We start from the raw sequence: 25,854 nt of genomic DNA, 5'->3' as shown, positions 1-25,854 counted from the left end.
TTGGTTACATGTCCCCATGTCCCCCTGATGCCATGCCACCCCACTGCTCCTCCCCACTGGACTCTATGGGGTCTGGGAGTTTGGGATCAGAGTTTGGGATGCAGGGTGTTTCTGATGCAGGAGTTTGGGATCCAAGAGTTTGGGATCCAGGCCTTTAGGTTCCTCTCCCAGCACCAAGGCAGAGTCAGATCCTGAACTTTATTCCAACCTAAAAAAACTGTACAAAACACTCCCACCCCAAAAACCCACGGGGACACAGGAGGGGATGGACACAGGGCTGGGGGCCGGGTGACTTTTATGGGATTTTGTAGGGTTTTATGGGTTTTTGTGGGGTTTTACAGGATTTCATGGGATTTTGTGCGGTTTTATGGGATTTTGTGGGATTTGGTGGGATTTTCTGGGATTTTTACAGGATTTTCTGGGATTTTGTGGGGTTTTTGTGGGGTTTGGGGCTCAGTCAGAGTCGCTGTCGCTCTCAGCCTCCTTGACATCCACACTGAACTTGTACTCCTGGTCACATCCCATGTAGGCGTCGCTCATGAAGTACAGAGTGTAGTGCTGAGTGCCCACGGCCGGCGCCACGAAATCCAGCTTCACCTGGGGACAGGGACAGTGCAGGGTCACCTCCCTGTGTCACCCACCCTGTCACCTCACCCAGTGTCACCCACCCTATCACCTCACCCTGTGCCATTCCCCTGTGTCACCCCAGTGTCACCCTCCTGCCACCCAGTCTCTAGTGCTGAGTGCCCACGGCTGGTGCCACGAAATCCAGCTTCACCTGGGGACAGGGACACTGTGTGTCACCTCCCTGTGCCACCTCATCCTGTGTCACCCACCCTGTGTCATCCCCTGTCACCCCCTGTCACCCAGTCTCTAGTGCTGAGTGCCCACAGCCGGCGCCATGAAATCCAGCTTCACCTGGGGACAGGGACAGTGTGGGTCACCTCCCTGTGTCACCCACCCTGTCACCTCACCCAGTGTCACCTCCCTGTCACCTCACCCGGTGTCACCTCCCTGTGTCACCTCTCTGTGCTATCCCCTGTCACCCCACACTGTCACCCCTGTGTCACCCAGTCTCTAGTGCTGAGTGCCAACAGCCGGCGCCACAAAGTCCAGCTTCATCTGCGGGGGACAGTGTCACCTCACCCTGTGTCACCTCCCTATGTCAACCCAGTGTCACCCCCTGTCACCCAGTCTATAGTGCTGAGTGCCTACGGCCGGCGCCACAAAATCCAGCTTCACCTGGGGACAGGGACATGGTGTCACCCTGTGTCACCTCACCAGTGTCACCTCCTGCCACTCCCTGTCACCTCCCCCAGAGTGCAGTGCTGAGTGCCCATGGCTAGTGCCACCAAGTCCAGCTTCATCTGGTGGGGACAGGGACACCGCAGGGTCACCCTGTGTCAGCTCCTTGTGTCACCTCACGCTGTGTCACCTACCAGTGTCACCTCACTAGTGTCACCTCCTGCCACCCCTGTGTCACCCCTTGTCACCACCCCCAGAGTGTAGTGCTCAGTGCCCACGGCTGGTGCCACCAAGTCCAGCTTCACCTGTGGGGACACCATGGGGTCACCTCCCTGTGTCACCCCCTCATTACCACCCTGTGTCACCTCTGTGTCACCCCCATAGTGTCACCCACCCCATGTCACAACCCCCTCATGTCACCTCCCAGTGTCACCTCCCTGGTGTCATCCACCCCCAGTATCACCCTTGTATTACCCCATTACCACCTGTGGTGTCACCCCCAGTGCCACCAACCCTGCTGTCACCCCAGTGTCCCCCTCTGTCACCCCCCAGTCCCACCTTGGCTTTCTGCTGCAGCGTCAGCCGTTTGATGGAGATGAGGCTGTTGGACTTGGAGTCACCAATCACCACCCACCAGCCCTCCTCGCGTTTCTGTGGGGACAGAGGGACGTGGGGACATTGGGGACATTGGGGGACATTGGGGACATCGGGGGACATTGGGACATCAGAGACATTGGGGACATCAGGGACAGGGACAGACCCCAATCACCACCCACCAGCCCTCCTTGGGTTTCTGTGGGGACAGAGAGATAGCAGAGGACATCAGGGACATTGGGACATTGGGGACATCAGGGAATATTAGGGACACTGGTGACAGGGACAGACCCCAATCACCACCCACCAGCCCTCCTCCTGTTTCTGCAGGGACAGAGGGACATCAGGGGACACTGGGGACATTGGGGACATCAGGGGACACTGGGGACATTGAGGACATCAGGGACATGGGGGACACAGGGCCATGTCCCACCCGCTGGCATACCTGTGGGAACAGCGGGGCGATCACCGGCCCTGTCACCTCCTCCTCACGCTCCAGCTGCACCAGCACCACCACGGGGCCACCGCTGGGGACAGACATGGTGTCAGCTGGGGATCCCATCCTGATCCCAGCCCTAAGGATGATCCCATCCCACCCCAATACCATCCCAATCCCACTGACCCCATACCTGTGGCTGTTGTCCCTGTCCCCCACCTCATAGGACAGTTCTATATTGGGGTATCGATTACAGAACCCAAATGATCCCAATGATGATCCCAATGATGATCCCAATGATGATCCCACTGATCCCATACCTGTGGATGTTGTCCCTGTCCCTCACCTCGTAGCTCAGCTCTATATTAGGATATCGATTACAGAACCCCATTGATCCCAATGATCCCAATGATGATCCCATTGATCCCAATGATCCCACTGACCCCATACCTGCGGATGTTGTCCCTGTCCCCCACCTCGTAGCTCAGCTCTATATTGGGATATCGATTGCAGAAGCGCGCCACGTCGGCGATCTGCGCCTCGGGCAGCTGCAGCAGCGCCGTGCGCTCCTCGTCCTCCATCTCCATGATGTCAAACACGCTCTCCACGCCCTGGAATTATCCGGGAATTATTTGGGATTTATCACACAGAGATTGTCAGAGCCTTGGTAACTGGGGGGAATGACTTAGGGGATCTTGTTAATTGGGAGAGTAACTCTTCCCGTCCCATCATCCCACCCCAATCCCCTCCCCTCCCATCCCATCATCCCACCCCACCCCAATCCCATCCCATCCCGTTATCCCATCCCATCCCACCCCAATCGCATCAACCCATCCCCATCTGTGATCCCTTCTCAGAGTCTGAGGGAACAAACTCTGTGTCCATCATCCTCATTTTGGTGGGAAATTTTCCCTCCTAATCAATCAATCAATCAATCCACCAATCAATCCATCCATCCATCAATCCATCCATCCATCCATCAATCCATCCATCCATCAATCAATCAATCCACCAATCAATCAATCAATCAATCCATCCATCCATCAATCAATCCCCTTGTCTTCTCCCAGATCCCATGAAGGTCCCGTGCCCCCTGTCCTGTTTGGTGTCACCTCCTGGCAATTCCTTAACCCTGATCAAAGCTTTTCTCTCTCAGATTTATCCCAAAAATAACTCATTTCATTCATAACTCTGCCATCCTTAGAATTCACAGGCCAGGAGGAATTCCTTAAATTCCAACTTTTCCCAAAAACCCAAGGCCGAGATTCCCACGGTTCCGTGCCCAAGGTGTCCCCTGCTGTCCCCTGCTGTCCCCTCAGCCATACCTTGTCTGTGCAGCGCTTGATGTGCTCCGAGGTGAAGTGGGGCAGCTGCTTCAGGTACGAGTCCTTGGACCACATGGCCTGGGTGACCATCTGGGCCAGCTCCATGGCAGCCAGCGCTGGGGACAGCCAGCCATTGCTGGACAGGACATCCACACACGCCTGGATCAGCCTGATGGCCTGCAATGGGGACAGTTAGGGACATGGGGACAGCCAGCCGTTGGTGGACAGCACATCCACACATGCCTTGATCAGCCGGATGGCCTGGGACAGGATGGGGACAGTTAGGGCCATGGGGACAGTTAGGGACATGGGGACAGTGCTGGGAACAGCCAGCCGTTGCTGGACAGGATGTCCCCACACGCCTGGATCAGCCTGATGGCCTGGGGACATATGGGGACAGTTGGGGACAGTCAGGGACATGGGGACAGCCAGCCATTGCTGGACAGGACATCCACATAAGCCTGGATCAGCCTGATGGCCTGGGATGGGACATGGGGACAGGATGGGGACAGTCTGGGACATGAGGACAGGGACACTGCCAGGGGTGGGGATGGTCAGTGACATCAGCCAGACTGGAGCAGTTCATGGACAACTGACCCCATGGGATGGAGTTCCTACAGAACTGACCCCATGGGATGGAATTCCCACACAACTGACCCCATGGGATGGAGCCAGGCTGGAATTCCCACAGAACTGACCCCACGCGATGGAATTCTGATATAACTGACCCCACGGGATGGAATTCCTGCAGAACTGACCCCACAGGATGGAATTCCCATATAACTGGCCCCATGGGATGGAATTCCCACAGAACTGACCCCATGGGATGGAGCTCCCATATAACTGACCCCACGGGATGAGCTGGCTCCGAGGGAAGAGCAGGACAAGCTCCCTTCAATCCTCACTTTCCTCACTATCCCACCCTGATTTAGTGACAAACCCCACTCCAAACCCGGGATCTCCCCCAGTGCTGACCCCATTTCTGCCCTCCCGGGGTGTTTTGGGGTTTTTGGGGTGTTTTGGGGTACCTTGCTGAGGATCTCCTCGGTGTCAGACTGCAGCTCTGCGCTCAGCTGCATGCGGGACAGGTGAGCCTGCAGCAGCAGGTTGGTCTTCACGTGGGGATCGTTGAATTTGGGGTTGGTCAGCTTGTGGGGCACCTTCTGTGCCAGCTGTGGGGTCAGGCAGAGAGCTGTCAGTGCTTCACCCCAAAAACGGCACCGGGACCGTGGGGTGAGGGGGAAATGTCTGGGAAGTGGGGAATTCATGGGGTTGGGATGGAGGGACACTGAGGGACACTGAGGGACACTGAGGGACACAGCTGGGCACTCCTGGGACATCTCTGGGGACCCCAAATCTCGATGGATAGCTCATTCCAAGGATCCCAAACCCCCCTGGACACCTCCATAAATCCCAAACCCCGCTGGACACCTCCAGGGATCCCAAACCTCCTTAGATACCTCCATAAGTCCCACAGCTCCCTGCACAGCTCATGCCAGGGATCCCAAACTTCCCTGGATACCTCCATAAATCCCAAACCCCCCTGCACAGCCCACCCCAAGGACCCCAAACCCCCCTGGACATCTCCAGAGATCCCAAATCTCCCTGGACACCTCCATAAATCCCAAAGCTGCCAGGATAGCCCATCCCAGAGATCCCAAAGCTCCCTGGACAGCTCATCCCAAGGATCCCAGTCCCCCCTGGACACCTCTAGAGATCCCAGAGCCTGACTGCCCTGGACACCCCCATTGACCCCAAATCCCCCTGCACAGCTCATCCCAAGGCCAGACACCCCCAGAGACCCCAGAGCTCCATGGACAACCCATCCCAAGGACCCCAAATCCCCCTGGACACCTCCAGAGATCCCAAACCCCCTTGGACAGCCCAGTCCAAGGATTCCAAAGCTCCAGGGATCCCAAATCTCCCTGGACACCTCCATAAATCCCCACGCTGCCAGGACAGCCCATCCCAGAGATCCCAAAGCTCCCTGAACAGCCCATTCCAAAACCGGACATCTCCATAAATCCCAAACCCCGCTGGACACCTCCAGGGATCCCAAAGGTCCATGGACACTCCCAGAGATCCCACAGCTCCATGGACAACTCATCCCAAGGATCCCAAATCTCCCTGGACACCTCTAGAGATCCCAAAACCACTGGACAGCCCATCCCAGAGCCTGACTGCCCTGGACACCCCCATTGACCCCAAATCCCCCTGCACAGCTCATTCCAAGGATCCCAACCCCCCCTGAACACCTCCAGAGATCCCAAACCCCCTTGGACAGCCCAGTCCAAGGATTCCAAAGCTCCAGGGATCCCAAATTTCCCTGGACACCTCCATAAATCCCAAACCCCCCGGACACATCCAGGGATCCCAAAGCTCCATGAACAACCCATCCCAAGGATCCCAAATCTCCCTGGACACCTCCATAAATCCCAAAGCTGCCAGGATAGCTCATCCCAGAGATCCCAAAGCTCCCTGAACAGCTCATTCCAAAGCTGGACATTTCCATATATCCCGAACCCCAGTGAAAACCTCCAGGGATCCCAAAGGTCCATGGACACTCCCAGAGATCCCACAGCTCCCTGCACAGCTCATCCCAAGGATCCTAAATCTCCCTGGACACCTCCACAGACCCCAAAGCTCCACGAACAACCCATCCCAAGGATCCCAAAGTTCCTTGGACACCTCCATAAATCCCAAACCTCCTTGGACACCTCCAGGGACCCCAAACCTCCATAGACAGCCCATTCCAAAGCCTGACCCCCCCAGGGATCCCAAACCTCCTTGGACACCTCCAGAGACCCCAAACCTCCATGGTAACTTCCATAATTCCCAAAGCTCCCTGCACAGTTCATCCCAAGGCCAGACACCTCCAGGGATGCCAAACCCCCCTGCACAGCCCATCCCAAGGACCCCAAACCCCCCTGCACAGCCCACCCCAAGGACCCCAAACCCCCCAGACACTGCAGTGACTCAAAACCCCCTGCACAGCCCATCCCAGTGACCCCAAACCCCCCAGCACAGCCCATCCCAAGCCCTCCAGACACCACAGTGACCCCACAGCCCCACTCCAGCCCCGTTCCCTGGGGAATGAATCCCCACCTGGCGCAGCAGGTTGTCCTCGTGGTGCCGGATGGGGATGTTCTCGTACTCGGCCGCGTTGGAGATGATCTCGATCAGCCCTCGCACCTTGGTCTTGGCGTTCAGAGACATGCTGAACAGCTCTGGGGGAAAAAATTAGGGATTTTTTGAGATAAAACACAAAAAAATAGGGATTTTCCGCCATGGAGGACATGCTGAGCAATTCTGTGCATAAAAACTGGGAGGGTTTTGGGATAAAACACACAGAAACAGGGATTTTTTGGGATAAAACACACAAAACCAGAGAGGTTTTGGGATAAAACACACAAAACCCAGGGATTTTCTGGGATAAAACACAAAAAATTAGGGATTTTTTAGGATAAAATACACAAAATACAGGGATTTTTTGGAATAAAACACAAAAAATGAGGGATTTTTTGAGATAAAACACAGAAAAATAGGGATTTTCCACCATGGAGGACATGCTGAACAGCTCTGTGCAGAAAAACAGGGATTTTCTGAGATAAAACACACAGAAACAGGGAGGGTTTGGGATAAAACACACAGAAACAGGGATTTTCTGCTGCAGAAGACATGCTGAACAGCTCTGGTCAGAAAACAGGGAGTTTTGGGGATAAAACACACAAAACCAGGGATTTTAAGGATAAAACACACAGAAATAGGGATTTTCCACCATGGAGGACATGTTGAACATGCTGTGCAAAAAAACAGGGAGGGTTTGGGATAAAACACAAAGAAACAGGGATTGTTTGGGATAAAACACCAAAAATTAGGGATTTTTTGAGATAAAACACAGAAAAATAGGGATTTTCCGCCACGGAGGACATGCTGAACAATTCTGTGCATAAAAACAGGGAGGGTTTGGGATAAAACACACAGAAACAGGGAGGGTTTGGGATAAAACACACAGAAACAGGGAGGGTTTGGGATAAAACACACAGAAACAGGGATTGTTTGGGATAAAACACACAGAAACAGGGATTTCCCACCATGGAGGACATGCTGAACAGCTCTGTTCAAAATACATGGATTTTTTTGAGATAAAACACACAAAAAGAGGGATTTCCCAACCTGGAGAAGGTGTGGGTCATCCTTGGGGACATGGGGACTGTCTTGTTTTTGGGAACCAGGATTGGTGTCAGAGCAAAGAGGGAATTGCTAACGATCCCAAGGGGTAATTAACAACAATCAATCAGAGAGGAATTGCCAATGATCCCAAGGGATTTTTAACAAGGACCAATTAGACAGGAATCACCAATGATCCCAAGGGATAATTAATAAGGATCAATCGGACAGGAATCACCAATTACCCAATTCACAAGGATTAATTACCAAGGATCAATTACCAAGGATCAATTAACCCCATACTGATGGTGGTGCAGTTGATGTAGTAGTAGGCTGCACAGGGATTAATTAATTAGGAATTGCCAATGATCCCAAGGGATAATTAATAAGGATCAATAGGACAGGAATCACCAATTACCTAATTAACAAGGACTAATTACTGATGGTGGTGTAGTTGATGTACCAGTAGGCAGTGATCATGCCCAGGGTCAGGGATTGAACAGGGATCAATTAATTAGGAATTGCCAATGATCCCAAGGGATAATTAACAGGGATCAATTGGACAGGAATCATCAATGATCCCAATTCACAAGGATTAATTACCAAGGATCAATTACCAAGGTTCAATTAACAAGTATTAATTAACCCTGTACCGATGGTGGTGTAGTTGATGTAGTAGTAGGCAGCAATCATGCCCAGGGTCAGGGATGGACAGGGATCAATCGGACAGGAATCACCAATGATCCCAGGGGATAATTACCAAGGATCAATCAGACAGGAATCACCAATTACCCCAATTAACAAGCACTAATTACCGATGGTGGTGTAGTTGATGTAGCAGTAGGCAGTGATCATGCCCAGGGTCAGGGATTGAACAGGGATCAATTAATTAGGAATTGCCAATGATCCCAAGGGATAATTAACAGGGATCAATTGGACAGGAATCATCAATGATCCCAATTCACAAGGATTAATTACCAAGGATCAATTAACAAGGATCAATTACCAATGGTGGTGTAGTTGATGCAGTAGTAGGCAGCGATCATGCCCAGGGTCAGGGATGAACAGGGATCCATCGGACAGGAATCACCAATTACCCAATTAACAAGCACTAATTACCAATGGTGGTGTAGTTGATGCAGTAGTAGGCAGCGATCATGCCCAGAGTCAGGGATGGACAGGGATCAATTGGACAGGAGTCACCAATTACCCAATTCACAAGGACTAATTACCAAGGTTCAATTACCAAGGTTCAATTAACAAGTATTAATTAACCCCATACCGATGGTGGTGTAGTTGATGTAGTAGTAGGCAGCGATCATGCCCAGGGTCAGGGATGGACAGGGATCAATCGGACAGGAATCACCAATGATCCCAATTACCAAGGACTAATTACCAACGATCCCAATTACCAATTACCCCAATTAGCAAGCACTAATTACCGATGGTGGTGTAGTTGATGTAGTAGTAGGCAGCAATCATGCCCAGGGTCAGGGATGGACAGGGATCAATCGGACAGGAATCACCAATGATTCCAATTACCAAGGATTAATTACCAACGATCCCAATTACCAGTTACCCAATTAGCAAGCACTGATTACCGATGGTGGTGTAGTTGATGTAGTAGTAGGCAGCAATCATGCCCAGGTTCAGCGGCGCCACGTCCATCTCATCCTCAATGCTGATGCACTTGGACTGCTCCAGGTCACTCAGGGTCTGCTCCACCAGCTCCGACAGGTGATCCGACAGGTGCCGGTGGGACACACCTGGGGGACACCGCCATGAGCCCGGGACACCCCTGGGGACACTTCAGAGGGTCCCTGCTGTCCCCTGCGGGTCCCTGGCCCACCTTGCAGGTTGTAGTAGTTGGGGTTCTGGGTCATCCTGCGGTACAGGAAGGTCCAGGTCAGGTAGTCCACGGCGTCCTGCTTGTTCTCGATGGTCTTGGTGACGATCTCGGCGTTGAAGTGGTCGTGCATGCAGTGGTCCAGGTGGGACTCCACGGGCAGGGGTTCGTACAGGAACTTCTTGAAGAAATCCTGGGGTGGAACAGAGGGCAAAAGGTGAATAAACTGCAAAAATCCTATGTGAAATCCCAAATTGCAGTGGTCCAGGTGGGACTCCACGGGCAGCAGCTCCTACAGGAACTTCTTGAAGAAATCCTACAGGAGAAAGACGGGGGGGGAAAGTGAATAAACTGCAAAAATCCTGAGAAAAGAGGGATTAACACCCCAAAAATCCTGCAGGAAATCCCAAACTGCAGTGGTCCAGGTGGGACTTCACGGGCAGGGGCTCGTACAGGAACTTCTTGAAGAAATCCTGCGGGGAAATGGGGGGGAAAAGGGGGATTAACCCCAAAAATCCTGAGAAAAGGGGGATTAACCCCAAAAATCCTGTGGGAAATGCCAAATCCAGGTGGGACTCCACGGGTAGGGGCTCATACAGGAACTTCTTGAAGAAATCCTGCAGGGGGAATGGGGGGAAAGATGAATAAACTGCAAAAATCCTGTGGGAAAAATCCCAAATTGCAGTGGTCCAGGTGGGACTCCACAGGTAGGGGTTCATACAGGAACTTCTTGAAGAAATCCTACAGCAAGACGGGGGGAAAAGGGGGATTAATGCCAAAAATCCTGCAGAAAATCCCGAATTGCAGTGGTCCAGGTGAATGAACCCCAAAAATCCTGTGGGAAATGCCAAATCCAGGTGGGACTCCACAGGCAGGGGCTCATACAGGAACTTCCTGAAGAAATCCTATAGTGGGATGGGGAGGGAAAGGTGAATAAACCCCAAAAATCCTGCAAAAAGGTGAATAAACCCCAAAAATCCTGCAGGAAATAACAAACTGCAGTGATCCGGGTGGGACTCCACAGGTAAGGGTTCATACAGGAACTTCTTGAAGAAATCCTGGGGTGGAACAGGGGGGAAAAGAGGGATTAACTCCAAAAATCCTGTGGGAAATGCCAAATCCAGGTGGGACTCCATGGGCAGAGGTTCATACAGGAACTTCTTGAAGAAATCCTGGGGTGGAACAGGGGGCAAAAGGTGAATAAACTGCAAAAATCCTATGTGAAATCCCAAATTGCAGTGGTCCAGGTGGGACTCCATGGGCAGCGGCTCACACAGGAACTTCTTGAATAAAACCAACAGGAGGAAAGGGGAGGGAAAGGTGAATAAACTGCAAAAATCCTGAGAAAAGGGGGATTAACCCCAAAAATCCTGCAAAAAGGGGGATTAACCCCAAAAATCCTGCAGGAAATGCCATATCCAGGTGGGACTCCATGTGCAGGGGTTCATACAGGAACTTCTGGAAGAAATCCTACAGTAGGACAGGGGGAAAAGGTGAATCAACCCCAAAAATCCGGAGGAAAGGTGAATTAACCCCAAAAACCCCGTGGGTTTGGAGGTTCCCAGAGCTCTGGAGGAAGAAAATCCCAGTTCAAATGCCAGTTCAAGCCCCAGAACATTCCAGAAGCTGCCCACCTTCTTGGAGCCCTGGCACATGATGACACAGCGTCCCTCGTCGTCCTGCAGCGGGCGGTTGGCGTGTCCCACCATCTGCAGCACGTCGTAGATGGGGTAATCCACGTACCTGGGCACAGAAATGGGGATTTTATGGGGGAGTTTTGGGATTTTGGAAGGGATTTGGTGGATTTTATGGGGGATTTTTGGGATTTTATGGGGGATTTTTGGGATTTTATGGGGGATTTTGGAGGGGATTTTTGGAATTTTATGGAGGAGATTTTATGGGATTTTGAGATTTTATGGGGGATTTTGGAGGGTTTTTGGAATTTTATGGAGGATTTTTATGGGGGATTTTGAGATTTTATGGGGAGATTTTGGAGGGTTTTGGAATTTTATGGAGGATTTTTATGGGGGATTTTGAGATTTTATGGGGGATTTTGGAGGATTTTGGAATTTTATGGAGGATTTTTATGGGGATTTTGAGATTTTATGGGGATTTTGGAGGGTTTTTGGAATTTTTATGGAGGTTTTATGGGGTTTTTGAGATTTTATGGGGATTTTGGAGGATCTTTGGAATTTTTATGGAGGATTTTATGGGGATTTTGAGATTTTATGGGGGATTTTGGAGGATTTTGGAATTTTATGGAGGATTTTTATGGGGATTTTGAGATTTTATGGGGATTTTGGAGAGTTTTGGAATTTTACGGAGAATTTTATGGGGATTTTGGTTTATGGGGATTTTTGGGGTTTTGGGGGGGATTTTATGGGGGATCTTTGGGATCCATGGCCCACCATCTGCAGCACATCATAGAGGGGGTAATCCACATACCTGGGCACGGGAATGGGGTCAGAGGGGAATTTTGGGAGGATTTTTGAGGGGATTTATGGGGGATTTTTGGGGGGATTTATGGGATTTTGAGGGGGTGGATCTTTGAGATTTTGGAGGGCATCTTTGGGGATTTTGGGGGGACTTTTGGGGGGGATCTTTGGGATTTTCAGGGAGATTTGGGGGATTAGGGGGCATTTTTGGGATTTTGGGGTGACTCACGCGTGGATCTTGCCGTTGTAGTACTGCGTGTCCATGATGATGACCAGGTGGGCTGAGATGCTCATGCCCCAGCAGAGGCTGCGCGAGGCAACCATGACCTGGACAGCTCCTGGGGTGGAGGGGACAGGGGACAGCAGGTCAGGAATTTGGGTGGCATTTGGGGGGGAGGGTGGAGATTGGGGATTTTGGGGGAATTATGGAATGGGTTGGGTTGGAAGGACCTTAAATACCATCCCATTCCACCCCATTCCATGGGCAGGGACACCTTCCCTATCCCAGGGTGCTCCAGCCTGGCCTTGGACACTCCAGGGATCCAGGGGCAGCCACAGCTCCTCTGGGAATTCCATCCCAGCCCCTCCCCACCCTCATTCCTGCCCAAAATCCCATTGCAATCTCCCCTTTCCCAGTGTGTCCCCATTCCCTGTGTCCTGTCCCTCCAGCCCTTGTCCCCAGTCCCTCTCCAGCTCTCCTGGAGCCTCTTCAGGCACAGGAATGGCTCTGAGGTCTTCTCTGGGCAACCTAACTGCCTTCATGGGCAAAAATTCCTTCCCAAAATCCCATCTAAACCAGCCCATGGAATCCCGTTCCCATCCCAGTCTCAATCCTAATATCAATCCCAATCCCATCCCATCAATCTCAATCTCAATCCCATCCTAATCTCAACACCAATCTCAATCCCATCCCACCCCAGTGCATCCATCCCAATCCAAATTCCAATTCCAATCCCAGCCCCAATCCCATCCCACCTCACCCCATCCACCTCAATCCCACTACCAATCCCAATCCGATTTCCATCAATCCCAATCTCATCCCATCAATCTCAATCCAATCCAAATCCCAATCCCAATCTCAATCCCATCCCACCCCACCCCATCCACCCCAATCCCAGTCCTAGTTCCAATCCCCATCCCAATCCAAATTCCATCCACCCCAATCCCATCCCATCCCATCCATTCCAACCCCAATCTCAATCCCATCCCAATCTCAACCACAATCTCGATCCCATCCCACCCCATCCATCTCAATCGCCCTCCCACTCCCAATCTGAATCCAAATTCCATCAATCCCAATCCTATCCCATCCCATCCCATCAACCCCAATCCAATCTCCAGTTTCAACCCCATCCCACCTCACCCCATCCACCCCAATCTCAGTCCCAATCCCAATCCCATCCCATCCATCGCAATCCCAATCCCAATCTCAACCACAATCTCAATCCCATCCCACCCCATCCATCTCAATCCCTTTCCCACTCCCAATCCAAATTCCATCAATCCCAATCCAATCGCAATCCCATCCATCCCAACCCCAATCTCAATCCCTTCCTAATCTCAACCACAATCTCGATCCCATCCCACCCCATCCATCTCAATCGCCCTCCCACTCCCAATCCCAATCCAAATTCTATCAATCCCAATCCTATCCCATCCCATCAACCCCAATCCAATCCCCAGTCTCAATCCCATCCCATCCTACCTCACCCCATCCACCCCGATCTCAGTCCCAATCCAATCGCAATCCCAATCCCAGTCTCAATTCCATCAATCCCAATGGCAATCCCATCAATCCATCAATCCCACCCCAATCCCAATCCTGCTCCCAGTCCCAGCTGACCAGAGCTGAAGAGCTGCTCCACCACGCGTCTCTCCATGGCGGTCAGCCCCTCGTGCAGGTAGCCAACGCCATTGACCAGCGTCTCCTTCAGCGTGGGGTCACTGAGCTTCTCCAGGTACGGCGCCAGGTCCTTCTCAGCACAGTGCAGGAACCTGGCAGAGAACGGGAATGGGGTGGGAAACCGGGAATGGGGTCGGGAAAGGGTTTGGGATCACCGAGTCCAGCTGCACCCACAGAACTGCCAGGGAAACCAGGAATGGGGTTGGGAAAGGGTTTGGGATAACCAAGTCCAGTTGTACCCACAGTACTGCCGGGAAAACTGGGAATGGGGTGTGGCTAGCACAGGTTTTTCCCATGAGAAATTTTCTTGTGTTTTATAAATAAAGATAAAGTTTGGATGTTGTTGGAACAGTGTCCCAGAACTTGGACAGTGCAGGCCTGGCCAATCGGGCCTGGGGGAAGGCTTCTGACTGACCAATCTGGGTGACTTTTGAGAACTCTATATATGTGATGAAATCAAAACAATAAAGGTCATTCCTTCTTGCCACTGAGAACTGATGCATTCATTACTCTGCTAGCTGCTCAACAGTGACAATGGGGTGGAAGGGATTTGGGATCACTGAGAACCCACAGTACTGCCAAGGAAACCAGAAATGGGATGGAAAAGGATTTGGGATCACTAAGTCCAGCTGCACCCACAGCACTGCCAGGAAATCTGGGAATGGGATGGGAAAGGAAAGGAACGGCCTTTGGGATCGCTGAGTCCAGCTGTACCTGTAGAATTGCTGGGAAAACCAGGAATGGGGTGGGAAGGGATTTGGGATCACTGAGAACCCATAGAACTGATGGGGAAACTGGGAATGGGGTGGGAAAGGCTTTGGGATCACCAAATGTCCCCAGCACTGCTGGGGCAACCACTGGCCATGTCCCCAAGTGCCACAACCCCTGCTGAAACTCCCAGTGTCCCCCAGGTGTCCCTGTCCTCTCTCCAGCCCCATAACCCATCCCTGGGCAGGCCCATGGTGTCCCCTAACTGACCTCAACTGTCCCCCAGCTGTCCCACTGGTGTCCCCCCAGGTGTCCCCAGGTGTCTGTGTCCCATCCCCAACCCCACAACCCATTCCAAGCTGTCCCCTATCCATCCCAGCTGTCCCCCCCGGTGTCCCCAGCTGTCCCCCAGTGTCCCCAGCTGTCTCCTCACTGTCCCCCAGCTGTCCCCTGGTGTTTCCAGCTGTCTCCCCAATGTCCCCAGCTGTCCCCCAGCCATCCCCCAGCTGTCTCCCCTGTGTCCCCAGCTGTCCCCTAATGTCCCCAGCTGTCTTCCCCAGTGTCCCCAGCCATGCCCCTAATGTCCCCAGCCATGCCCCTAATGTCCCCAGCCATGCCCCTAATGTCCCCCCGTGTCCTCAGCCATCCCCCAGTGTCCCCAGCTGTCCCCAGTGTCCCCAGGCACTGACCGGTGCCGCTGTGCGTCGGAGGCACAGGTGGTGAGGATGTTGATGGCGGTCAGGCGCGTCTGCTTGCGCGAGGGGACAAACACCAGCACGGGCTTCTTGGGAGAGTGCTTCATGATGGCGTGGAACACGGGCTTGGCCATGGACAGCAAACGGGTCTGAGTGTGGCTGATGTTGAAACCCTGAGAGGGGAAAGGGAATCACTAAAAAATCCCATGGAATCACCAAAACATCCCATGGAATTTCCAGAGGATTCCATGATGGCATGGAACACGAGTTTGGCCACGGACAGCAAACATGTCTGAGTGCGACTGATGTTGAACCCCTGAGGGGAAACAGAATCACCAAAACATCCCGTGGAATCACTAAAATTCCCATGGAATTCCAGAGGATTCCATCACTGTGTGGAACACAGGTTTGGCCATGGACAGCAGGCGGGTCTGAGTGTGGCTGATGTTGAACCTCTAAGAGCAGAAAGGGAATCACCAAAAAACCCCATGGGATCACCAAAAAATCCCACTAATTCCAGAGGATTCCATGATGGCATGGAACACAGGTTTGGCCATGGACAGCAAATGGGTCTGAGTGTGGCTGATGTTGAACCCCTGAGAGGGGAAAGGGAATCACCAAAAAACCCCATGGGATCACCAAAACATCCCATGGAATCACCAAAAAATCCCACTAATCCCAAAGGATTCCCTGTGGAATCACCCAACAGATCCCAGAGGATTCCCTGTGGAATCGCCCAACAGATCCCACTGAATTCCAAAGAATTCCCTGTGCAAGTGGTGGGAAATGGCAGAAAATTCACTTAATTCTTATCACCAAGAAAAATTAGACAAGAGCCACCAATGATCCCACGGGATTTTTCCAAGAATCATTTAGAGAAGAGTCACCAATGATCCCAAGGGATTTTTCCAAGAATTGATTAGACTTAGTCCCAATGATCCCAAAGGATTATTAACAGGAATTAATTAGACTGAGTCACCAATGATCCCAAAGAATTATTAATAGGAATTAATGAAGCCAGAACTGCCAACAATCCCACGGGATTTTTCCAAGAATTAATTAGACAGAGTCACCAATGATCCCAAGGGATTTCCCCAAGAGTTAATCAGGCAAGAATTGCCAATAACACAAAGCACCAACAATCCAGAGGGATTTTACCAAGAATCAATTAGACTGAGTCACCAATGATCCCAAGGAATTATTAATAGGAATTAATGAAGCAAGAACTGCCAACAATCCCAAGGGATTTTTCCAAGAATTAATTAGAGAAGTCACCAATGATCCCAAGGGATTATTAACAGGAATTAATTAGACTGAGTAACCAATGATCCCAAGGGATTTTTCCAAGAATTAATTAGACAAGAATTGCCAATAACAAGAGTCACCAACGACCCCAAGGGATTTCCCCAAGCGTTAATCAGGCAATGCCAATACCACGAAGCACCACCAATCCCACAGGATTTTCCCCATTCCCCAGAGCTCCCCGACCCCGTTCCCTGGGTGAATTCCCACCTGGATGTGCAGCTCCAGGGGCACGGGGCGCACGTTGGGGTGGAAGTTGAAGGTGGAGGTGGCGCTGCAGCCCAGCCAGTGCGCCACGTCCTTGGCGTTGGACAGCGAGGAGCTGAGAGCCACCACACGGATCGGCCGCTCGATCTGCGACGAGATGTAGCGCATGCGCGAGCAGATCACCTCCAGCACCGGCTGAGGATACAAAAACAGGACTGGGATCAGATGGAGAATCCATGGGAACCTGAGCAGATCACCTCCAGCACCGGCTGTGGGGGAAACAATGGGATTGGGGTGAGATCTGGGATGGGAAAATCCATCAGATCACCTCCAGCACTGGCTGTGGGGAAAACAATGGGATTGGGGTGAGATCTGGGATGGGAAAATCCATCAGATCACCTCCAGCACTGGCTGTGGGGAAAACAATGGGATTGGGGTGAGATCTGGGATGGGAAAACCTGAGCAGATCACCTCCAGCACCGGCTGTGGGGGAAAAACATGGGATTGGGGTGAGATCTGGGATGGAGAACCCATGGAAACCTGAGCAGATCACCTCCAGCACCGGCTGTGGGGGAAACAATGGGATTGGAGTGAGATCTGGGATGGGAAAATCCATCAGATCACCTCCAGCACAGGCTGAGGGGGAAATCAGGTTTGGGATGAGAACTGGACTGGGGAAATTCCCATGGGGAAAATCTGCTCCAAACTGGATCCAGCACCAACCCAGCTCCACCACAAGACCCACACAAGGAGCATCCCCCAAAGCAATCCCTGGGGAAATTCCCATTGGGAAAATCTGCTCCAAAGCAATCAGTGGGGCAATTCCCATTGGGAAAAGCTGACCCAAAACAATCCATGGGGCAATTCCCATTGGGAAAATCTCCAAAGCATCCAGAGGGGCAATTCCCATTGGGAAAATCTAATTTAAAGCAATCCCTGGGGCAATTCCCATGGGAAAAATCTGCTCCAAAGCCATCCCTGGGGCAACTCCTATGGAGAAAAGAGGATCTAAAGCAATCCCCGGGGCAATTCCCATCAGGAAAATCTGCTCCAGAGCATCCAGAGGGGCAATTCTCATTGGGAAAATCTGATTTAAAGCAATTCCTGGGGCAATTCCCTTTGGGAAAAACTGACCCAAAACAATCCATGGGGAAATTCCTATTGGAAAAATCTGCTCCAAGGTAATCCATGGAGCAATTCCCATCAGGAAAATCTGCTGCAAAGCAATCCCTGGGACAATTCCCATTGGGAAAAGCTGCTGTAAGGAAATCCCTGGGGCAACTCCCATTGGGAAAATCTGATTTAAAGCAATCCATGGGGAAATTCCCATGGGGAAAATCTGCTCCAGAGCATCCAGAGGGGAAATTCCCATTGGGAAAATCTGATTTAAAGCAATCTCTGGGGCAATTCCCATCAGGAAAATCTGCTTCAAAGCAATCTATGGGGCAATTCCCATGGGGAAAAGCTTCTCCAAAGCATCTAGAGGGGCAATTCCCATTGGGAAAATCTGATTTAAAGCAATCTCTGGGGCAATTCCCATTGGGAAAAACTGACCCAAAACAATCCATGGGGAAATTCCCATTGGGAAAATCTGCTCCAAAGCCATCTCTGGGGCAATTCCCATGGGGAAAAGCTGCTCCAAAGCATCCAGAGGGGCAATTCCCACAGGGAAAATCTACTCCAAAGCAATCCAGAGAGGAAATTCCCATCAGGAAAATCTGCTCCAGGCTGGATCCAGCACCAACCCAGCCCACTGCAGCTCCAACACAAGACCCATGGGGCAATTCCCATTGGGAAAAGCTTCTCCAAACCCATCCCTGGGGCAATTCCCATTGGGAAAATCGTGTCCATCCCTCCAGCCCCACCCCGGCTCTGACCCCGTTCTCGCCCCCGATGAGGTGCACTTCGTCCACGATGAAGAGGTTGACGTTCTGCACGTTCTTGCGCTGCTTCCAGCGCCGCGACAGGATGTCCCACTTCTCGGGGGTGCTGATGATGATGTTCCCCTTGCCCAGCAGCTTCAGGTCCGTGCTGGTCTCACCCGTCAGCAGCACCACCTTCTTCTGGAGCCGCTCCTGGAACTTCTCGTACCAATCCATGAAAACCTGAGCGGGGAAAAACGGGAGTGAGAATGGGATTGGGGTGGGGATCCGTCAAATTGGGGTGATTGGCAACAAATTTCTCAAAAATCGGGGAGATTCCTGCTAGAATTCCCACCAAATTGAGGTGATTTCTGCTGAATTCCTCCCAAATTGGAGCAATTCCCATCAAATTCCCCTCAAATTCGGGCAATTTCCACCGAAATAGGGCAATTTCCAACAAATTCCTCAAAACCTGGGACGATTCCAATCAAATTCCCCACAAATTGGGGTGATTGCCAACAAATTCCTCTCAAACTGGGACGATTCCTGCTGAAATTCCCACCAAATTGAGGCAATTTCCACTAAATTCCTCCCAAATTGGAGCAATTCCCATCAAATTCCCCTCAAATTGGGGTGATTGTCAACAAATTTCTCAAAAATTGGGGCGATTCCTGCTAGAATTTCCACCAAATTGAGGCAATTTCTGCTGAATTCCCACCAAACTGGGGTACTTCACATCAAGTTTGAGCCATTCCCATCAAATTCCCCTCAAACTGGGACAATTCCCATCAAATTCCCCTCAAACTGGGACAATTCCCATCTCATTCCCTCAAATTGGGGCAATTCCTACCAAAACGGGGCAGTTTCCAACAAATTCCTCAAAAACTGGAGCAATTCCCATCAAATTCCCCTCAAACTGCGGTGATTGTCAACAAATTCCTCAAAACTTGGGGCAATTCCCACCAAACTGGGGCTATTATCACCAAGTCTCCACCAAAATGGAGCAATTCTCACCGAATTCCCCTCAAACTAAGACAATTCCCACCAAACTGGAGCAATACCCACAAAATTTCCTCTCAAATTGGGGCAATTCCCACCAAATCCCTTTCAAACTGGGGCTCTTCCCACCAAATTTGGTCTATTTTTACCAAATTCCCCTCAAATCGCTACAATTCCCAACAAATTCCCACCAAACAGGGACAATTCCCACCAAACTGGAGCAATTCCCACTAAAATTCCTCTCCAACTGGGGCAATTCCCGCTAAACTTCCCACCAAACTGGGACAATTCCTATCAAAATGAGGCAATTCCCACTAAAATTCCTCTCAAACTGAGACAATTCCCACCATAGTAGGGCAATTGCCACCAAATTTCCCCCAAACTGGAGCAATTCCCCTCAAACTGAGGCAATTCCCCTCAAATTCCATCCAAATCTGCAGATCTCTCACTCTCACCTGCTCGGCCAGCGCCTCCATGGGGGTGATGTAGAGTGATTATCCCCAAATTCCCCCCAAATCGGGGTAATTCCCACCAAATTTCCCTCAAATTCCCCCAAATTCACAGCATTCAGTCTAACCTGCTCGGCCAGCGCCTCCACGGGGGTGATGTAGAACAATTCCCACCAAATTCCCCCGAAATTCCATACAAATCTGCAGAATTCCCATAGCTAGAGCCTCCATGGGGGTGATGTAGAGCCATTCCCCCCAAATTTTACCCAAATTTGCAGAATTCCTGCAGAATTCCGTCTCACCTGCTCAGCCAGCACCTCCATGGGGGTGATGTAGAGTGATTCCCACCAAATTCCCATCAAATTCCCACCAAATTCCCACCAAATTCCCCTCAAACCAAGGCAATTCCCCCCAAATTCCATACAAATTTGCAGAATTCCATCTCACCTGCTCGGCCAAAGCCTCCATGGGGGTGATGTGGAGTGATTCCCACCAAATTCCCCCCAAATTCCCCCCAAATTCCCCTCAAATTCCCCCCAGATTCCCAGAATTCAGTCTCACATACTTGGCCAGAGCCTCCATGGGGGTGATGTAGAGCCATTGCCCCCAAATCCCCCCCAAATTCCCAGAATTCCTGCAGAATTCCCATTTCACCTGCTCGGCCAGCGCCTCCATGGGGGTGATGTGGAGTGATTCCCCCCAAATTTTACCCAAATTCCCAGAATTCAGTCTCACCTGCTCGGCCAGCGCCTCCATGGGGGTGATGTAGACGCAGCGTCCCTCCGAGTTCTGCAGCAGCATCCTGAGGATGGCGAACTCGGCGCAGATGGTTTTGCCGCTGCCCGTGGGAGCTCCCACAAACACGTTGTCATCGCTGTTGTACACCGTGTTGAACACTGGGGAGAAATGGGAAATATCCAGGGATTTATGGGGAATAGCTGGGATTGGGGTGGGAGACAAGGGCTGGGTCTGGCTTGGGCAAGAGGAGCTCCAGGAAAGGGAATTTGGGGGATTCAGAGTGGGATTTACTGAGGAAAACAAATTCCAGGCTGGCCCAGGAGTTCCCAGTTCTCAATTTCAGGGCAAATCCCCACTGATTTATGGGAAACAATCTGGGAATGAGGTGGGAGATGTGGCCTGGGTTCAGCCTGGGCAGGAGGAGCTACGGGAAAGGGAATTTAGGGAATTTCAGACTGGAATTCACTGAGGAAAACAGGCTCCAGGCTGACCCAGGAGTTCCCAGTTCCCAATTTCAGGGGGAACATCAAAGATTGGCAGGGAAAATCCCCATGGATTTATGGCAAAAATCTGGGATTGGGGTGGGAGACAAGGCCTGGGTCTGGCCTGGGCAGGAGGAGCTCCAGGAAAGGGAATTTGGGGGATTCAGAGTGGGATTTACTGAGGAAAACGGGCTCCAGGCTGACACAGGAGCTCCCAGCTCTCAATTTTCAGGGAAAATCCCAATGGATTTATGGGAAACAATCTGGGAATGAGGTGGGAAACACAGTGTGGGTCAGGCGTGAGCAAGAGGAGCTCCAGGAAAGGGAATTCAGGGAATTTCAGAGTGGGATTCACTGAGGAAAACGGGCTCCAGGCTGACCCAGGAGTTCCCAGTTCCCAATTTCAGGGGGAAAATCAGAGATTGGCAGGGAAAATTTTGGTGGATTTACGGGAAAAATCTGGGAATGAGGTGGGAGACAAGGCCTGGGTCTGGCCTGGGCAGGAGGAGCTACGGGAAAGAGAATTTAGGGAATTTCAGGATTCATTGAGGGAAATGGGCTCCAGCCTGACACAGGAGCTCCCAATTCCCAACTTCAGGGAAAATCCATGTGGATTTATGGGAAAAATCTGGGAATGGGGTGGGAGATGCGGCCTGAGTCAGGCCCGGGCAGGAGGAATTCCAGGAAAGGGAGTTTAAGGAATTTCAGACTGGAATTTACTGACGAAAACAAACTTCAGGCTGACCCAGGAGCTCCCAGTTCTCAATTTCAGGGGGAAAATCAGAGATTGGCAGGGAAAATCCCCATGGATTTATGGGAAACAATCTGGGATTGGGGTGGGAAACATGGCCTGGGCAGGGGGAGCCACAGGAAAGGGAATTTAGGGAATTTCAGACGGATTTCCTCAGGAAAACAAACTTCAGGCTGTCACAGGAGCTCCCAGTTCCCAATTTCAGGGAGAATCCCAGTGGATTTATGGGAAAAATCTGGGAATGAGGGGGGAGACAAGGCCTGGGTCTGGCCTGGGCAGGAGGAGCTCCAGGAAAGGGAATTTAGGGAATTTCAGACTGGAGCCCCCAAAGCACTCAGGGACAGGAATTCTCCATTTCCCACCACAGCAATCCCCCATTCCCTACCACAGCAATTCCCATTTCCCTCCAGAGTAATTCCCCATTTCCCACATGAAGAATCCCCCAATTCCCACCACAGCAATTCCCATTCTCCACCACAGCAATTCCCCATTTCCACATGAAGAATTCCCATTTCTCACAGGAAGAATTCCCCATTTCCCCCCAGAACAATCCCCAATCCCCCCCCACAGCAATCCCCATTTCCCACCACAGCAATTCTCATTTCCCTCCAGAGCAATTCCCCATTTCCCACCACACCGACCCCCATTTCTCACCAGAAGAACTCCTCATTTCCCACCACAGCAGTTCCCCATTTCCCACCACAGCAATTCCTCATTCCCCACCCAAGAAATGCCCCATTCCCCACCAGAGCAATTCCCATTTCTCACCAGAAAAATTCCTCATTTCCCACCACAGCAATTCCCCATTTCCCACCACAGCAATTCCCCACTTCCCACATGCAGAATTCCCATTTCCCACATGAAGAATTCCCCAATTCCCACCACAGCAATTCCCATTCTCCACCATGGGAATTCCCCATTTCCCACATGCAGAATTCCCATTTCCCACATGAAGAATTCCCCAATTCCCACCACAGCAATTCCCATTCTCCACCACGGGAATTCCCCATTTCCCACATGCAGAATTCCCATTTCCCACATGCAGAATTCCCATTTCCCACATGAAGAATTCCCATTTCCCACATGAAGAATTCCCACCACAGCAATTCCCATTTCCCAACACGGGAATTCCCCATTTCCCACATGAAGAATTCCCATTACCCACATGAACAATTCCCATTATCCCCCAGAACAATCCCCCATCCCCACCCCAGAACAACCCCCATCCCCACCCCCAAACCCCACCAATCCCCCCAGATCAGCCCCGCTCACCCACCCTGGGTCTGGATGGGGTTGAAGAAGGGGAACTTGTCCTGGTAGAGGCTCTCGAAGGAGCTGTTCCTCAGCGCCGACACGGGCAGCGGCTGCAGGTCCAGCAGCTCGGTGGGAGGAGGATACTTCTCGGGCAGGATCAGGTGCCGGAAGGACACCGGGAGTTGGGTCTCACAGGCTGGGAAAAAAAAAGGGAATTCTGGAGTTGGAGACAGCCTGAAAATCCTGGGATCTGCAGGGGTGGGTGTGGGGGTTGTGCTGGGAAAGGGGGGGGTGGATCCTGAAGGTCTGGGAAAGGGGGGAATGGATCCTGGAGGTCTGGGAATGGGATAAACCAGGGATGAAGAATGGGGATTAACCAGGGATCCCAATGCTCTGGGAAAGGGGGAAAAAATGGATCCTAAAGCTCTGGGAATGGGGATAAACCAGCGATCCCAAAGCTCTGGGAACGGGGATAAACCAGGGATCAAGAATGGGGATAAACCAGGGATGCCAAAGTTCTGGGAATGGGGGGAGAAATGGTTCCTAAAGTTCTGGGAAAGGGGAAAAAATGGATCCCAAAGTTCTGAGAAAGGGGAAAAAATGGATCCCAAAGCTCTGGGAAAGGGAATAAACCAGGGATCAAGAATGGGGATAAACCACAGATCCCAAAGCTCTAGGAAATGGGGAAAAACAGATCCCAAAGCTCTGGGAATGGGCTAAACCATGGATCCCAAAAGTCTGGGAATGGGGATAAAGCAGGGATCCCAAAGTTCTCCTGCCACGTGGATTCCGGGAGGTTTTTCCCTGGATTCCAGAGGTTTATTTCCCCCAGGAAAAAGGGCATAAAAAACAGATCCCAAAGCTCTGGGAATGAGATAAACCAGGGATCCCAAAGTTCTGGGAAAGGGGGAAAAGCAGATCCCAAAGCTTGGCTGCCATTGGGATTCCTGGAGGGTTTTCCCTGGATTCCAGGAGATTTTCCCCCCAGGAAAAAGGGGATAAAGCACAGATCCCAAAGCTCTGGAAATGGAATAAACCAGGAACCACAAAGGTCTGCTGCCATTGGCCTTCCAGGTTTTTCCCTGCATTCCAGGAGGGTTTTTTTCCCAGGGAAGAGGGGATAAACCAGGGATCCCAAAGCTCTGGGAATGGGGTAAACCACATATCTGGTAAATCCCAACATTCTGGGCAGAAATCTGGGAATAACCCCGGCAAACAGTGATCCCAAATCCCATCCTGTGTTTTCCCAGGAATTCCCACTGGGAACCAGCAATCCCAAACCCCATCCTGGATTTTTTCTGGGCACAAATCCAGGAATTCCCCAGGAACCAGCCATCCCACCCCACCCCAGTTTCCCTGCAGGAATCCCCGATGGTCACTCAATGGTCACTCAGCGGTCACTCAGTGGTCAATGGTCACTCAATGGTCACTCAGCGGTCACTCAGCCATCACTCAGCCATCACTCAGCAGTCACTCGGTGGTCACTCAATGGTCACTCGGCGGTCACTCAGGTCACTTAGTGGTCACTCAGCAGTCACTCAATGGTCACTCAGCGGTCACTCAGCGGTCACTCAGCAGTCACTCAATGGTCACTCAGCGGTCACTCAAGGGTCACTCAGCGGTCACTCAAGGGTCACTCAGCAGTCACTCAATGGTCACTCAAGTCACTCAGTGGTCACTCAGCAGTCACTCAATGGTCACTCAGCGGTCACTCAGCAGTCACTCAATGGTCACCCAGCGGTCACTCAGCGGTCACTCAATGGTCACTCAAGTCACTCAGCGGTCACTCAGCAGTCACCCAGCGGCCACCCAGTGGTCACTCAATGATCACTCAGCAGTCACTCAATGATCACTCAGCAGTCACTCAATGATCACTCAGCAGTCACTCATTGGTCACTCAGCGGTCACCCAGCGGTCACTCAATGGTCACTCAGCGGTCACTCAGCGGTCACTCAATGGTCACCCAGCGGTCACTCACAGAGCCAGCGGTCGGACACGACGCGGATGAAGTACTGGGGCGGCAGCGGCTCGAACACGGGCACGAAGAAGGTCACCAGGTGCTCGTCCTGCGAGTACTTGGACTTCAGCAGGAAGTACTCGTGGTGCAGGATCACCTCGCTGTCCACGTCCTCCACCAGGATCCAGAACGCCTCCGACGAGCCGTGCACCTGCAACGGGAAATTCGGGAATTCCTGGGATGTTCCTGGGCTTGGGGGCCAAAATTCCTGCTGGTCTGCAGCTCCAGCACAGCAATTTGGTGTCAAAATGGCTTTCTGTGTACCCCAGGAATGGGTATTCCCTTATGATTTTCTGAATTCCAACCCCCAAATTCCTCCCTTTCACCTCAGGAATGTGTTTTCCCTTATGATTTTTACAATCCAGCCACAAAATTCCTCTTTTTTATCCCAGGAATGTGTTTGCCTTTGTGATTTTTACACTTCAACCCCTAAATT

General features: G+C 51.6%; 1 protein-coding gene across 1 annotated transcript in view; it reads right to left on the bottom strand.

Annotated features, from left to right (window-relative positions):
* Nucleotides 1-184: 184 nt before the first annotated feature.
* Nucleotides 185-25,854, bottom strand: part of LOC146421799 (U5 small nuclear ribonucleoprotein 200 kDa helicase-like) — a 41,111-nt gene continuing 15,441 nt past the window's right edge. The window contains exons 11-28 of the mRNA XM_085047054.1: nt 25,380-25,569; nt 23,424-23,597; nt 20,912-21,072; nt 18,744-18,971; nt 16,870-17,061; nt 15,352-15,530; nt 13,895-14,046; nt 12,281-12,389; nt 11,251-11,359; nt 9,620-9,809; nt 9,372-9,536; nt 6,706-6,827; nt 4,629-4,772; nt 3,601-3,777; nt 2,726-2,886; nt 2,285-2,366; nt 1,804-1,896; nt 185-597 (exon numbers count right to left, since the gene is read on the bottom strand). Of these exons, the coding sequence (XP_084903180.1) occupies nt 454-597; nt 1,804-1,896; nt 2,285-2,366; nt 2,726-2,886; nt 3,601-3,777; nt 4,629-4,772; nt 6,706-6,827; nt 9,372-9,536; nt 9,620-9,809; nt 11,251-11,359; nt 12,281-12,389; nt 13,895-14,046; nt 15,352-15,530; nt 16,870-17,061; nt 18,744-18,971; nt 20,912-21,072; nt 23,424-23,597; nt 25,380-25,569 (2,772 nt within the window). The 3' untranslated portion in view covers nt 185-453. The remainder of the gene's footprint in view (nt 598-1,803; nt 1,897-2,284; nt 2,367-2,725; nt 2,887-3,600; nt 3,778-4,628; nt 4,773-6,705; nt 6,828-9,371; nt 9,537-9,619; nt 9,810-11,250; nt 11,360-12,280; nt 12,390-13,894; nt 14,047-15,351; nt 15,531-16,869; nt 17,062-18,743; nt 18,972-20,911; nt 21,073-23,423; nt 23,598-25,379; nt 25,570-25,854) is intronic.

The sequence above is a fragment of the Lichenostomus cassidix genome, unplaced genomic scaffold (genome assembly GCF_008360975.1).
Source record: "Lichenostomus cassidix isolate B80296 unplaced genomic scaffold, HeHo_3.0 HiC_scaffold_830, whole genome shotgun sequence".
Taxonomy (NCBI): Eukaryota; Metazoa; Chordata; class Aves; order Passeriformes; family Meliphagidae; genus Lichenostomus; species Lichenostomus cassidix.
This window is presented reverse-complemented; position numbering and strand designations above follow the sequence as displayed.